General features: G+C 64.2%; 1 protein-coding gene across 3 annotated transcripts in view; it reads right to left on the reverse strand.

Annotated features, from left to right (window-relative positions):
* Positions 1–12,713, reverse strand: part of CACNA1H (calcium voltage-gated channel subunit alpha1 H) — a 59,867-nt gene extending 47,154 nt beyond the window's left edge. The window contains exon 1 of one of the 3 annotated variants that reach the window (XR_014145406.1): positions 12,279–12,713. Coding sequence is in view for 2 of the 3 variants with exons in the window: in XM_081820357.1 (XP_081676483.1) it covers positions 12,279–12,580 (302 nt within the window). In the remaining variant the exon portion in view is untranslated. The remainder of the gene's footprint in view (positions 1–12,278) is intronic. The other 2 variants (XM_081820357.1, XM_081820358.1) reach the window with 2 other exon arrangements.
* Between the last annotated feature and the right edge of the window lie 3,257 nt (positions 12,714–15,970).

The following is a 15,970-nucleotide window of genomic DNA, read 5'->3' on the forward strand; positions in this document are numbered from 1 at the left end:
TGGGAGTGCAGGGCTGCTCGGCAAAGGTAAAAGGAACCCCAGAGATTCATTAGCAACAGGTTCCCATGGCAACCGCTCCAAGCTCATTAATAATTTTTTTTCTTATTCCAAGTGTGGGTGTTGAAATTCTCCAGAGGGCTGAAAAAGGAACGGATGCCGGACGGACACGCACACACACACTCACACGCCAGTTACTCCCACCTGCTGCCCGGCACCATCCGCCCGGCACACGCCTCGCCCCACCTGTGTGTCCATGTGGAGTCAGGACACGAGGCCTAGCAGGCCCCTTGGTTCCGATGGCCCCGCCCTGCCTGGGCGATCCCTCACAGGGAGATCCAGATCTGGGGGCTGCCAAGACCACCTCCCAGGGGATGCCCCAAAGTGTCCACAGGAAGGGAGGCGGGGAGCATCCTGCTCACACAGCGTCAGGCTGGGCATGGCGCCTGACGCTCGCCGGCTGCGTCCTTGGGGACGGCCGCCAAAGCTACTACCGAGCTACTCAGAGACCCCATGTTTGGCGGGGCCTAACAAGCAGACACCGCCTTGGAAAACACATCGGCAGGTCCACGCACGATTCCACACAGCAATTCCGCTCTTGGGTACGTACCCAAGAACACCGAAAACAGGTCCAAACAGAACTCACATACGCTGCACGGCTGGTCGGCTCACAGCACCCTGAAGGTGGAAAGAGCCCAAGAGCCCACCAACGCTGGCACGGACACGCCGTGGTCCATCCACACAGCGGGACACAGGTCAGCCACCAAGGAGAATGAAGCCCTGACATGTGCTACGGCGTGGCCCCAGCCGGAGAACATGACGCTCAGAAACAGAAGCCACGTGCAAAGAGCCATGCGGCGTGGGATTCCATTTCTATGAAACGCCCAGAAAAGGCAGATCCAGGGACACAATGCAGATCAGGGGCCGCCAGGGGCTGGGGTCTCTCTGGGAGGATGAGAAAGTTCCAAAATTGACAGTGAGGGCCGCACAGCTCTGTGGGGACAGTAAAAACCAGTGAATCGTGTGCTTTCTGTGTGAGTTGTGAGGGGACACATCTGTGACAGCACGAGTGGGCGTCTGCTCAGAATTCCAGAGGCTGTGCAGGGACCTGCCCTGAGGCGCACCTTCCCAGCGGGACACAGACCTCAGGTGCTGTGTGCCCCCCAGGGCTGACACCGAGGCAGGGCCCCCCAGCTCCACCCTGGCCAGGTGCCCCGCCCCCCCCACCCCCGAGAAAACGTGATGATGCAGGGAATCCCCGCTGCTGAGGGGCGGTTGCTGGGTCTGAGTCGGTGGACGGGCCGCTTCTCCCTGTGCTGCCCGTCTGGGAGCCGGCTCCGGAGTGGAGGAACGCAGAGACGCACTGTCAGCGGGCATACGGGCCCGTTCCACACTCCACCTGCGTGCTGCCATTCACGGCCCAGGGCAGCCCCTGACCCGATTCGGAGCCGCAAACCCGGGGGGCTGCTGGGTCACGCTGAACAGGGGGGCAAAAGGTCTGGCCCCAGAGGCAGAGAAAGGAATGTGGCGGGGCAGGAGGCCTGTCTGCACGTCAGGACGGGGCAGTGGGCAGGGACGGCAGCCCCCCCGGGTGTGCTCAGGGTCAGCCTGGGCCCTCCAAACCCCCAAAGCCCAGACACGTCTCCTCTCTGCCCCGGTGCCCCCTCCCCCGGGCCCACCCTGCCTCTGCCCACAGGTTCCTGTGGTCTGCATCCCCCTCCTTAACCAGGTGACCCCTGTTTCACGGCCGATTAAAAACAAACAAAAGCTCTGGAACATTAGAAACTGTCAGGAATGCCCGGTTCTAAAACGTGATGCCGTCGTCTGTGGTTTTCGGTCTGTCAGCCTGCGCCCCAGGCCTGCCCGGTGCCCACATCCCCGGTGCTGATTCTGACTTCTGAAACGTTCCGGGGACGGTGGCATGGGCCTCCAGGCCCCAAGCAATCACGGCTGAGAGGGACCAGGCGCAGAGTTCCCAGGTGGCGGCCCCATCCCCCCACACTCGGCCAGTGTCCCCCCCACCCTACTCTCCCCATATCCCGTCTGCCTGCACCTTCCCGTGTCCCTGCCCCCGCCAGCGGCCAGCAGCCCCCTCTTGGCCTCCTGATGGCGGGGCCGTGCGCCCCAAGTGATGTGTCCTTCAGGTCCCGGGTGCCCCTGAACCAGATCTCCGCGAGAGGCGCCTGCAGGGCACTCTGGCGAGCTCAGAACTTCAGGAGCTGGGCCTGCCACACCCGAGGGCACATCACACGCGTGCCAGATACACCGGGCCAGCCTGTGGCCAGAGCCGCATGGTTGCCCTCCCAGCAGCCCAGGCCCCAGGCCGCGTCCCAGTCCGCATCCACAAGGCGCTAATGCAGGCTGACTCATCAGACTGCGGCCGGCTGGCGACCGGTGCAAAGACAAAGGGACGCAGCAGGCGGACGATGCCGCGTGGCCCCCACCTGGCCCAGGGGACGCCCTCTGTGCCTCCAGACACAAGCTCCGTCTCTGCGGGGGGCTGGGCCTGCCGACAGCACTGGACACTCCCAGGCCACACAGAAGCCCGGTGCCCCTTCCAGGCCCACCACCCGATGCGCTCCATGCCAGGTCCCTGAGCCCACTGCCCTTTACAGGGCACGCCAGGGCCCACCCACCACCCGCCCATCCCTCTGCCCACGGTCACCCCTGCAGCCTGGGAGCAACCATCTCCCCGGCCTTCATGCCATGGCCCCAGCAGGGCCTAGCTCTCATCCAGCCCCCCCCCCGCCCCCACCACACAGCCAGGCCATGCCACGGCACCCTGAACGAGGCCCCGGGAAGCTGGGGGTCACCAGGAAGGCAGCACACCCTCCTCACCCAAGAATGGAGAGCTGGACTCTGGGGTTGCGGGAGGGTCCTCGGGGAGCCCACCCCAGACTGGGGACAATCTCTTCTCTGGCCACCCCCTACCCCTCTGTGGCTTCTCAGAGGGGAACAGGGCCAGCCCCCCAGAGTCTCTGCCGCTACAGGGTGGGTCCCTGGCTGGGAATCCAGCCCCGGCAGCCGCCCTCACTGCCCCCGCAGAAAGTCATCTGCCTGACCGCAGGTCACAGAACGGAGTCAGGCTGGGCTCGACCTGGGGCTCCGTCTATGGCCCTGACACCCTACCTGTATGTCCCTGGGGCTGCAGGGAAGCACGGGGCGGGGGGTGGGGCACTGGTGGAGTGAGGGCCTCAGACTCCAGAGGGGTCTCCGTGGACCCTGTTCTGGGGGGGATAGGCCAGCCCAGCGGAAAGAGACCTGCAGAGCTGACATCACAGACAGATACTTCCCTGGGGAAGTGCCCCCAAGCCGACGGCCCCCCATGAACCCCGGAGGACACAGGCACAGAGACTGGAACAGTCCCTGTCCCTCCTCACTGTGGAGCCCGGCATCTGACACCCTGACGGGGCCCAGAGCAGGAGGGACCCCCTAGGCTCACAGCCCACCCTGCCTCTCTGCCTGTGACTTCAGAGGCACACACTCCATCCACCCCAAATTGCTCAGATGACTGACTGATTTCACGGTCGGTTTTCCCTCTCCCCGGGTGGCTCCTTGTCAGACAGCCTGACACGGCACAGCTGAGTGTGATTCATCTTAAAAAGGACTCCCTCCCGTCAAGACACCCAGCACCTCCTCTTTCTCCCTCTGGGGGGATAGCGGAGGGCATGCTCAGGGTGTGCGAGGTGGGGCAGGGGAATTCAGCCCGGAGGTGTCGGCACGCTGCCTCCTTCCGGGAACCCCCAGGTTCTGGCAGCTGCAGGAAAGCCTAGGCATCCGCGGACCCCTCACCCCAACATCTGCCTCTACCTTCACGTGACCCTATGCTTAGTCTGCATCTGTCTTTCCTGCTCTCCTGAGCACACGGCCACCGTGCCCAGGGCCCCCCAACTCCAGACTGACCTTGTCTCACGTTGGCTATATCCACAAAGACCCCACTTCCACGGAAATCCACGTTCTGAGGTTCCTGGTGGACGTGAACTCAGGGGATACTATTCCTGCCAGGACATTGGCTCACATGTGCCCGCTGGTGTGGACAACGTGCACACCCCCAGAGCCACCCCAGGCCTGGGTGAGGAGGAACAGGGAGGAGGGACAGGGACTGCTCCAGTCTCTGTGCCCGTGTCCTCCGGGGTTCCTGGGGGGCCGTTGGCTTGGGGGCGCCTGCCCCTGACCCAGCCTGGTGGCTCTGCCCAGGCCGCCCCAAAATGCCCTGGTGTAAGGAGGGGCACCACCTCTGCCGAGCCCCCAACACCGCCACCTTCGCGCTTCTGTTTCCCTTTGCCCCCTCCGTCGGCTCCCTGGGGTCAGCGAGGACCCCTCCCCAGGCCAGCGCCAAGGGCAGAGCCCAGATGATGCACCATAACCAAGTCCACAAAGGTTACCAAAGGCCGTGCAGCTGGGAAGCCGGAGGTCACCCAGGAGGCAGGAGGGGTTCAAAGATCGCCTCTGGGGCTCCAAGTGGGCAGTGTGGGTCGTGGCCTCAGGCCTGGTGCCTGAGAACCTGGGGGGCTTGCTCCCACAGGTGCCACCCAAAGGCCATCGGGGAAGACCCTGACCCTAACCATCCCCAACAAGCCCGGTCCCTCCAGCCCAGGGGGTACGCAGCACTCTGACCATGGTTCAGCTGGTGGCCCCCAGCTCCCCGGCCTCCCCCGCCAGCTGAGACCTCACGTTGCTGCTCCAGTGGGTGGGGGTCGAGTGGGGATGGGAGGCTGTGGGAACCCAGCGGCCCACAGACAGCCAGGACACAGGCCCCTCCCTCAGACCACGAAACACAACCCCAGGACGAGTCCTTGTTCACCACGGCCCTCAGCTTCGGGGTGGTGGCCCAAGTGGCCCCAGCCTCTGACACAGGGATGGGGTCTGGAGTAGGAGGCCCCCCCAAGCTCAGAAACCACCTCTGCCTCGCCGCCTTGGACCTCAGGGTCACATATCGTGTCCACCCCAACAGCTCTGCTCTCTTTCTAAAGAACATGCCCCTCAGCCTCTCCCTGCCTCGTTCACGTGTCCAAGACTGCTCACCCCACATGCAGGCCGGGGCTAGGGGACCCCAGGGAGGCCCGCATGCTCTCAGAGCCGGGGACAGGATGGAGCAAAGCCCAGGGGTCTTCAGGGCCCTCTCCCTGGCCAGCCGTGGACTGGACTGGGCCCCTTCACCTGCTGATCAGGGCCCCTGTGAACCCCACATTATCTGACCAAAGAGACAATCAGGACCGTGTGAGGGAAAACCGAAACAGGTGTGGGGCCACCACCGGGCTGCGGGAAGGGGTACTAGGAACACTCAAGGAATCCCGGAAGGCTCTGGGGCCCTCCTGGGGTGAGGGGGCTCTGACTTCGGGCCACCCTCCCTGCAGAAATGTTGTTGTCCCCCACCCCTCTGCCCCACGGCCAGCAAGGAGCTGAGACACCGGGTCCTGCTGGGCCACACCCTCCACACCAATGTCCCCACTGTCCAGTGCTCTGACTGTCCCTAGACTGGGGAGAGGGGAGGAACTGGCAGAACCCAGAACAGAGAGGACAGCGTGACAAAGCAGGCTGGCCGCCGCTGGCCAAGCACGTCTCTGCACCCGTGCCAGAGGCCGGCTTCGCTCAGCTCCAGCAAGACGGGGGACGGCACCCACCCAGGGGGACACACCTGTCCCGGGCTCTGGGCAGGCCAGGAGAGCTGCTGGCCCCTGAGCAGCCCTGAGCATGACCACCCGGCCCACCCACGCCTGCCCCTCGCGGGTCAAGTGCTCTCAGTAACATCAGCTCCCTCTTCTGCGTAAGCGGTCTGGATGGCCGACGCGGGGGCCTGGCCTGGGGCTGCCCGTGAGCGAGAGGGCAGGCAGGACTGGGGACACACCTGTACTGATCTGGACCTGGGGACAGTCAGGGGGTCACCAGGCTCACCCTGGGCAGTACCCAGACTTCAGGAGCCTGGGGAGGGGCGTTCTGAGGTCCCCCTTCTGCCCTCAGCTTTGGCTGAGAAAAGCCGTGGTTGAGACTGGGGAACGGGTGGCGGGGGGGCTGCTCTGGGAAACGGACTTGGTCCTCGCATGCATCACACGGAAGAACACAGGGTGCTCACGGAGCCCCCGAAATCCTCCCGCACCCACGAGCTGCTCGGGGCCGGAGACACAGACAGCTCACATCACAAGGCTCCCCGCTGCCTGCCGGTGAGCACAGAGGTGGGGACGCCCCGCTCACTCTGATTTCGCGCACTCATCAGCAGTCCTGCTAATCACCAGTCCAGGCTCTGACGGCTCCCCCTGCAGCACAGGGACCAGGGAGACTCAGCCTTGCCTCCCCTGCCCGGCGTGCGTCTGTTCCGGGGGGGCCCTGTGAGCAGGGTGAGGAGCTGCTACTCGCTCGGTGGAGACAGCACGGCAGAGGGCCCCCATCTGTCATCCGCGGCAGGCACGGTGCTCTGAGGACGGTGCTCGAACCTGCTGCCAACTCTCAAGGGCTGGGCTGTTTTCTTCTGCACCCCATCCTGTCTGGGAATCCTGGCCCTAAATCGCCTGACTCCACTCCCTGCGTCTACTTGCTGGAGAGTCAACCTGGGCCCACGTGACTCAAGGTTGTTCCTGGTCGTGTCAAATCAGCCCCTAAGAAAAGAGAGTAACCGGGTCCTCTGCGACCCTCACTTAAACACCTGCTTGCCAAGAGAAAGAGAAAGCCCGTTCCTGACCAGGCCTCCAGCGCAGGGGACAGGGGACGGGGGCGGGACACGAGGACAACGCAGATGCAGAGATAACATCTCCCGCCTGACCTTGACGGCTTGGGGCTGAGGTCTGGCCCCCACCGGCTGGGCTGAGCGGGGCTGAGCAGGGACGAGCAGGGGCAGCGCGGCTGTCTGACAGGCCGGCCCATCCCCCGCATTCCTCCGCATCCTGACCCTGGACCAGGAGTCCTGCCAGGCACTCCGGGAGGCAGCTGTCTAGCCCGCTGCACCACAGGAAGGCACAGGGAGCTCCCTGGACCCCTCTGAGTGCTCCGCCATGCCAGGGGGATGGGATAGGCACAGGGTCTGAGAGCCTCCCCTGACGGGCTGGCACCAGCCGTGTCCTCGCCCTGGGTGTCGTGGGCATGGTAGGGGAGCCCCAGCACCTTCCCATTTCCCGGCCTCGGCCCCTGCGGCGCCCTCCACCTGCTCCTCTCTCCCTGCCTCTCCTCGATTTTTCCCTGACCTTGGTCCCCACACCGCCCCTCCCTTGAGGAGTGAGCCCAACTCCAGCTGGAGGCAGAAGCGTTCCCTGAGACCCCAGCTAGCCCATCACCCTGCCCACCATGCTCATAGGCCTCTCCTGGCCTCCCTGCCTCCCCTCGCCTTAACCTCACAGCAAAAGCCGAACAGCTCCAGGCTCACGGATCCATTCCACCTGCCTCAGGACCTTTGCTTGTGCTGTTCCCCTGAGGAGGATGTTCCTGCTCCCTATCCTCCCACACTGCTTTCTATGTCCGCTCAGCTGCTGCAACCTCCCTGGCCCCCAGCCCCCAACAGCCTCCATCTGGTCCACCCAGCCCAGCGCCTCCACCGAGATCAGGCCAGCCAAGCTCTGTTGCAGAATGGCTGAGGGCAGGACAAGCTGAGCATGCAGCGGGAGCTCCTCGAGTCCTATGGGGAACCACAGTGGGCCCAGAGCGAGGACCAGCACAGAGCTTAGAACAGGAGGTTTGTTGAGTGAGGATACCTTCCGGCGGGTGTTCACAGGAGCCCCAGCCTGGCTCTGCACCGCGCCCGAGTCCCCCCGCAACCCCCCAGGCCCTCCCCAGGGTCCAGCTGGGCTGCAGATGTGGGGGCGGGGGCTATGCACAGAGAATTTAATCAGCGCTTCCTGGCCTCTGCCAACGAATCAGGCTGCCAGTGAGCTCAACGAACACCGTTTGCCCAGCTCAAGGCCCCACAGGTGCCTGCGTGGGGGCACAGGGCAAGCCCGAAAGTCTAGGCCGCCGCAGAGAAAACAAGGTCTTGGCCACGACCCTTCCTGGGCAGTCCCGAGGAAGCAGCAGAAATGCAGAAAGCCAGGTCCCTCCCAGCAGACAAACCTCAACGCACACTAATTCTCCTTCCACTGCCCGCCCCCCTGGCAGGCTGACGCTGCCACAGATCTGGACCTTTGATCAGAGTAGGATCCCCAATGATCAAAGCTTTCCACCTCCTCGTAGGAAGCAGAAACCCTTACAAAACCCATAAAAGCTTTCCTGTTCCTTCTCTACTACCAGCGCCTATCCATCCACACAGCCCAGCCCAACCTCACTTCCTCCAGGAAGCCCTCCTTAGCAGCCCAGAAGAGCACACCTCGCAGACCAGCTCTCACTCAGGGGCCAACAGGAGGTCAGGCCCACAACCAGGGCCCCCCCACCAAGCCCTCCAGCCACACTAAGAACAGGGCTCCCCCAACCCTGCCTCTGGCAGGTACTCTGCGACCTGCCTCGCTCCACTGCCCTCCCCAGCTCTCCAGGGCAGTGGCCCATCCCCGTGGAGCCCCCACAACCATATCCCTGTCTCTGCTCATGCCAGCCTGGAGCAGGAACAGGCCCATCCCAGCCAGGCACACGGTCAGGGCTCAGTGTGAACATGAGGGAACAGCAGTGGAGTCCAGACACACAGACCACTCACGGTCCCTCCTTCCTTCTTCAATCAGAGAAAGTCAGGGAGCCACCGGGAGGCTGGCCTGCAAGGTGGGGAGCCCGGGGCCCGTGCAGACATGCCATGCCCTGGCCAGCCCACAGAGGTGAGGCCCCCCCGCTCTGGGCACACCACTTCTGCCTTCACATCCTCTAACTCTACTAGGGACGGGATGGCCTTCCTGTCAGCCCACCCCAGGCCTGCCCAGCGCCTCCTGAGAACCCCTCAAGGACTCCCCTGAGGGGCCGGCCTGGGGACTCCAAGTCCAGGCAAACAGACATGTGGGTGCCAGGAGGACACGGGCCCGGGTCCAGGAACAAGGTGCTGGGATAAGGAGGGGCTTGGAAGGGGAGCACCCCCAGGCCTGGGTCCCCTGAGCACGTGAAGCCAGCCCCGTGCGTCAGACAAAATACGCAGAGGATCATGGCCACAAGGTCAGGAAGGTGAGGACAACTTGTAACTGTCCTGTTCAATTCCGGTCTGCAGGGGCAGAGTGGGCTGCAGGATGGAGGAAGGGTCCAGCCCTGTTCTAAGTCAATGCCCCCAGTGTCCTCGCCAGGACACCCACACCCACTATGAGCCCCGTGTGCTGGTGGTGGCTGGATGGCTTGAAGCATCGGCTTTCATGAGACGCCTTTAAAAGCTTGGACTCATCCAGCCTCACGCCCCTGCCCAACGCAGGGGCCTGAGAGTCCGACTGGGCTCACCCAGCTCTGCCCTCCGGCAGCTGCGTGACCTTGGTGTGTCCTCTGGCTTCTCCAAGCCCTACGCTGAGGCGCACCGGGCACCTGGTCCCTGGGAGGCAACTCCTAGAGGTGCATGCCACCCCTGAGCCCCCAAGTGCCTCCTTGGCCACCTCCTGGTCCCTTAACACCCTTGCTGGGCTGCAGCCGGCCTCCCCGGGGCCCCCCTTCCCAAGCAGTGAGCGTCCCTGGAGGCCCCGCCCGGCCTGGGTGCTAGGACGCAGCAGCTGCATGGCAGGCAGGCGCGGAGTCAGGAACCCTGGGGGAGCCTGGGCAGAACATAACCCAGCCACGCAGGCTACAACACACAGATCCCACCCACCTTCCTCTATAAATAAACCTGTGTAGGAGAAACAGTGCTTGCCCCAAAAGTTCCACCACGATTGTATTTTCAAAAAAACAAAGTCAATCGATAAGGACGCTATCTACCCTTGTAAGCTCCTCTGCTGGGCGTCGGGGGTCCCCCTTAAAGACAAAGCAGACCACGCGTGATTGTCCATGCCAGGGTCATGCGCTCGGGGGTTCCCGAGAGCTCAGGGGCTTAGGGAAGGCCCCTTCCCGCATTCCAGTCCCTGAATGAATCCCAGCGTGGGGCCGGGCTCCAGGACTTCAGCTGGGATTCTGCCAGCCTCCAGGGACTGTGGGTTCCCAGAGCAAACCCAATTATCCCACTTCGTTCTCTTTGTCCCCTGCAACAGGGGAGGCTTCATGGAAGGACAGGGCAGCCAAGGAGCTGGAGGGCACAGGAGCACCCTCTGTGTGCCCGAGGCCAGCCTGCTGACCCCCAGGAATCTGGAGTGCTCTGGAAAGCTGTGCTGAGGCCCACAGGATCCCCGGGGGGAACCAGTCCCCACCTGTCCGGGCGTGCCAGCTTATTTTAGGTTTGCCCCAGAGCCAACACACACCCCCATAGCCCTGGCCTGGCGTCTGCCAGAGGTCATCAGCCGTCCCCACGAGGCCGAAGGCCGTGATGTGCCCACCCCTCCTTGACAGATGCAGGATTTCCACAGAACACGAGTCAGCTGATCCTGGTATCTGAGCCCCTCAAACCCCTGCCAGTGCCCTCCGCCTACAGCCTGATGGCCCTCCTGCTCCCAGAGCCACAGGGCATCCTCCTCCTTGGGTCAGGAGGACGCACAGAGACAAGGACGCCAGCACACAGTCCTGCCGGCCCCATCCCCCAAGCCCCTTTGGGCTTCACCCTACCTGCGTGAGGCACCCCTGCCCCACTCCCCTACACTGAGTAACACACACACACACACACACACACACACACATGCCTGTCGGGCGTCCTCAGGGACACAAACCGCCTGAAGTGCCCGGAGCACCCAGCACCCCTGGGGTCAGGCTGCAAGACTCTCTCAGCCTCCAGGGCCCAGAGCAGACAGACATGGGGGCTGTCAAAAGAGACAAAGTGCAGGCCTCACTCGGCTCTTTCCCTATCTGGTCTCTGCACACGCTTGGAAATACCGAACGCACAAAGTCAGCCGCCAGTCCCGTCTCAGCCCAGGGTCCTCAAACAGATACAGCCCCGTCACCCACCACACCACCCATCCACGCCACCCTCCTGCCAACACGAGGTGGCCGGGCCATCTGCAGGCCGGAGTTCCAGAGACAGGACAAACCAAGCCTCAACACCTGGGGATGCCCCCCGAGGATGTAGGACGGAGGCAGCCTACTGCCAGGCCCCCAGCTGGCCCTTGGGCTGAGACTCTGACCCCCTTCTTCACAACCGGGAGGTGAACCGGACTCAGCCGATGTTTGGATTTGGGAATAAAAGCAGCATGGATTTTATTACTTTTTTTGGGTACAGATCCCTGTTTTACATTTAATATTTATATAGTTAAACACACAAAGTAGAAAAAATATATACACACGTTGCTGGTTTAGCCTGTCTTGATTTTGACAAATAAAGTTTACTTGCAGGTCCCCACTTCGGTCAACTCCCTGCACGCGGCCACACCCCCCACCCGGCTGCCCCCATCTGTCCAGAATGTCCAATCCCCCCACGGCAAAGAGCTGGAAGGCTCAGCACCCACAGCCCGGCCGCCTGAAAACCGGTTCCCACCACCAGAGAGAAAAACCAGCAGGGCAGGACCCAGTGCCAACCGGAGCCCACCGGGACAGCCCCCAAACACCATCTGCTGGGGGGGCCACCAAACCTGCCGCCTGCATCCCAGAAGTGCCCCCTGGCCGACCCAACACCACTCTGGAACCTTCTCTGAAAGTTTGTGCCACTGTGGCCAGAAGCAGAGAGGGGGCCCCATCCTCCAAGGCCAGGAAAAGCCCTAGGGGAAGGGACTCAGAGCGCAGAGCCAGCTGCGTCCCTGCCCCCTATCCCCAGCTGCGCATGACTTAAATCAGCCCCAGCACCGAGTTCAGCCTGGAGAGGCGAGTTCACAACCAACGTCACGGCACGTCTCCGTGGAAAAGGGCCGACAAACTCGCACCGCCTCCCGGCCCCACGGGTCTCCCGCGACGCTCTGAACCGCAAAGCACAGGCTGAAAACTTTGCTCCCCTTACTCTACTTCCTTCCGGCCTCCCCCTCCCCAACGAGGGTCCCGTCTCTGGCGGACATTCTGTTAGCCCAGGGGACAGCACTCCGGTCCTGACCGCCACCCAAGGGGCACAGGGAGTTCCGACTTCCCGCCCTGCCGACCCGTCTTCCCCTCCAAGCTCGTGGTAGGCTCGCCGCTTCTCTGCCATCCTCTCCCATCCCGCGCTAGCTCGGGACCGGGGACGCTCCGATCGGGTATGGAGCGACGCCCCCGTTGCCGTCACTCCCCTGCCCTGCGCTCCACGCGCGCCCAGTCCGCTCCGGGTCCAACGAGTCCGATCTCGCGGGGGCCACGCGGAGGAGATCCGCGCGCTGGACCCTCATGTCCCGCATGGCCGTAGCCCGGCGGCCCTGGAAGGATATGGGTTACAGACCAGCCGGAGACACCAGCTGCGCGGCCGCGTGGTCTGCCCGAGGCAGAAGAAGACCGTGGCCGCCAGCGCCGGGTACGGGACGGGCTGCTCCTCGTCGGCGCCCAGCTCCGCGCTGCGCTCGGCCGCCGGGCTCTCGGGGGGCGATGCGCCGGGCCCGGACCCCGGCTCCGCCTCCCGCCCCGGCACCCCGGGGCTCCCCGGGGCCGGCCCTACCGCCGCCGCCTCCGGGCCCGGGGCCGGAGCGCCCAGGGGCACTCGGACATCGTCGGCCGCCTGCGCGCCCTCGGTCATGGTGGCAGCGGGTAGCACCTGCGGGGTGACAGGCGGTGACCGGGACCCGGGAACGACACCCCTCGCCCGCCTCGGGCACAGCGGAGCTGCGGGAACAGCCGCGGTCGCCGGGATGTCTTTGTCTTCCCTTATTAGAGACAAATGCGCCCCCCGCCCCCGCCCCCGCCCGCCCCCTCCCTCCGGCGAGGGCTGGGCCGCCCCTCCCCCACCGCCGGGGCGGGGGCCCCAGGAGCCCCCTCTCCGGCCCCGCTAAGTTGAAGAGGGTCCCGCCGCGCAGTGGGGCGCGCGTCCCCGCCGTGTCTCACCTCGCTCCGGCGGTCGGCGGCGTCCCCGCGGGCATCGCCCGGGCGGCGCGGTCACCGCGGACCCGGCACGGCACCCAGCCCCGGCTGGAACGCGCCGCCCCCGGCCCCGAGCCCCCGGCCCCGACCCGCCGGGTCGGCTCCCGCTCCGGCTGGCCCGGCGGCGACGGCGGCGGCCCCGCCGCGGAGGGGTACCGCTGGGCGGACAAGCCGGGGGCGCGGGGCGCGGGGCCGGGGGGCGCGGGGCGGGGGCGCGGGGCGGCGAGCAAGCCCAGAGCGTGTCCGCGCGCAGCGCAGGAAACTTCGGAGTGAGCCGCGGAGGGTGGGGGCGGGGCCGGCGCGGGGGCGGGGCCGCAGGGGCGCCGAGAGGGAGGGGCCGCCCCCGCCCCGAGGCACGCGCGCGGGTGACCCTCCCCCATCGCGGGGGGCGCCCGCCGGTTCCCAAGGTCGGGGGTGGGGCGGAGCTGGACCCCCCCCCGCGCCCCCATCCCCCTCTCCGGGCGCGCGGGGCACCAGGGGGCGCGCGCGGAGAGGCTCGGCGGGGGGGCGGGGAGCGGCGCCAACGTGCTCCCCGCCCCCAGCTGCGGGGCGGCCCGAGCCGCGGAGGCGGGCTCTCCCCTCCCCCTCCCCGCCGCCGCCGCCGCCGCCGCCGCCGCCGCGCACCGCCCCTACACCCCGGGCGACTCGGGCCGGGGTCGCCGAGGGGGCGGGGCCGGGCGGGCGTGGGCGGCCGCGGCCGTGACTGCGAGGCTGCGTGCCCCTCCCCCTCCGCGTGTGTGTTTTGGGTGTGACCGTGCCCGTGTGATGTGCCGCTGTGTCCGTGGGTGGGATTCTGGGTGCGCCTGCATCCGCATCTCCCCCAGCACAAGCGCGCGCGCGCACACGCATACATGAGGCAGTTTCTGCGAACTTGTCCCGTGCCCGGCCCTCCCGGGTGCAGACCTGTGAGGGCCTGGGGAAGGGGCCAGGCCCTCCGGCAAGCCCCCCGCTGACACTGAGCTCATGCAGAATGGGTCACTGGAGCTTCTGTGTTCCAGGTGTCCACCACTCCGCCCGCAGGGGCCGTCGGTACCTCAGAGCCCGGACCGGATCAGGCCGCCCCCACCATGCCCACAGAGGGACCTGCCCTCCAGGTGTCAGCAGGGAGGGGGCGGGCCGGCTCCTGACTCCTCCCCACCCCAGTGCCCCGCCTCGGTCCCTGTGGAGGCTCCTAGTTTGTCCAGGACCACCGGTCAACGTGGGACTTGCTCTGGGAGCAGTTTCCCCACACCCCAGGCAGCCCTGGAGGGGCGGCTCCCTCCCTCTTTCCAAGCCCACCCTCAGCGGGGAGAGAACCACCTCCTCTGGACAAAGAGCAGGCAGCTGGTCCTCACAGGCAGGTCCAGGAGCCTTGGTTGGGCCTCACCAGCGGCTGGGGTGGCATGGAATGAGGGCCCACCTGGCAAGGCTCCGGTTAGGCTCCTGCCAGCCTGAGCTTCCCCACCTGCAGGGTGGCAGAGTGTAGCTGGGCAGGGAGGGTGCTGTTCCGGGAGAAGGGGAGCCCCCAGGAGGCAGCTGTGCCCTGGCAAAGGGGTGGACCAAGGGACAGGAAGGCGTGTCCACAGCAGCTCTGGGGCGGGTCTCAGGCGGTGCCCTGCACAGGCTGCTCCCCGCTGAGCAGCACCTTCTCTTGTATATGTGAACTTTTCAAGAAAAGGAAAACATTTACTCTATTTTAATGCTACTACTTAGCATTGGAGGGCCCCAGCCAGTAATTAAGGTCCTCAAACAGCAATTAGGGCCCTAGCTACAGAGAAGGAGGCTCTGGGACCCTGCAGGGGAGCTTGCAAGGAGGGGACAGACACTGAAGCTGAAGCAGGTCCCTGATCTTCTATACACTCATTAAATTTAGGGTGAAGCTCAAGATTGGTTTTAGCTGGAGGCTGTTAGTGATTTGCTGGACAAAAACTGATGGGAGGTCAGCAGTGTGCCAGGTCCTGGGTGGAACTGGGGATGCAGCGACAGGGACCAGTGCAGGCCCTGTCCTTGTTCCCTGGAGCTTCAATCCAGGAAGGAGGCAGCCAGTAACGCATCCTTGGATGCAGGATGAAAACATTTACAAACTGTGGTAAGTGCCATGGAGAGTCGAGAAAGACGGGGAGCCGCAGACATATTGAGAACAAGAAAGCAGCCAGAAGAGCAGAGGGCTATTCCCAGCAGTGAGAGCAGCTTGTGCAAAGGCCCCGTGGCACACAGGAGAGAGCTGAGGAGTGGGGAGACCCGGAGAGGGCCTGGGGTGCCTGTGTGGTGCGCCAGCCATGAGGTGTGGTGCCAGGGGGACAGGAGGGCAGGATCCCGTGGCACAGGGAGGAAGCTGCCTGTCATTCTAAATGAGACCGACTGTCACACTCTTCTGTCACACTCCATCCTCCAGATGTCTGCAGAAGGGACAGGGCTTTGGATTTTTAAAATAGACATTATTTTTTAAAGACAACGTCTATATCCTGACAGAGCCTATAGCCTTTAGAAATCCCATGGCCCATTTACCACCAGTGGGGCTGCACAGACACCTGGAGGGACATTTTCCGTCTCCGACTATCTTCTGCTCCACCTGATCAAGCTGAGGACCTGCCAGAATTGTCCTCCCAGGATCTGTGTCCCCCTGGGCTGGTGCTCACCGACTCTGCACCGGCGGCGTCCAGTGGGGCTGACCCGACCGGCCATGGGCTTACACTGGGCCCCCATCGGGCTCACGGTAACGCAGTGGAGACCCGAGTTCCTTCAGCTGGAGGGGGTCTGCTCCACGTGGGGACAGCCTCGCCCCAGAGGGAAAATGAAAAGCAGATCTTACGTTGATAGGAGAAAATGATATTAAAAACCATGAAACAGTAATACATTCACATTGCTAGAAAGGAATGTTCAAGTGATTTGAAGCATAGGACAATTTGGAAATTGGCATTAAAATTGTTTAATTAAACTGTACAGAGTGTTCAGATGTATTGTCTTTTAAATCCTCCAGGCCTCTGGAAAATTTGGTTCTGCTTTTTGCTATTTACTTTTTTTTTTTTTTTTTTAAGGGCAAAGCTTTTCCTTGACAAAGATCTGGTGT

This window comes from Leptonychotes weddellii, chromosome 5 (genome assembly GCF_054177405.1).
Source record: "Leptonychotes weddellii isolate Sample4059 chromosome 5, ASM5417740v2, whole genome shotgun sequence".
Taxonomy (NCBI): domain Eukaryota; kingdom Metazoa; phylum Chordata; class Mammalia; order Carnivora; family Phocidae; genus Leptonychotes; species Leptonychotes weddellii.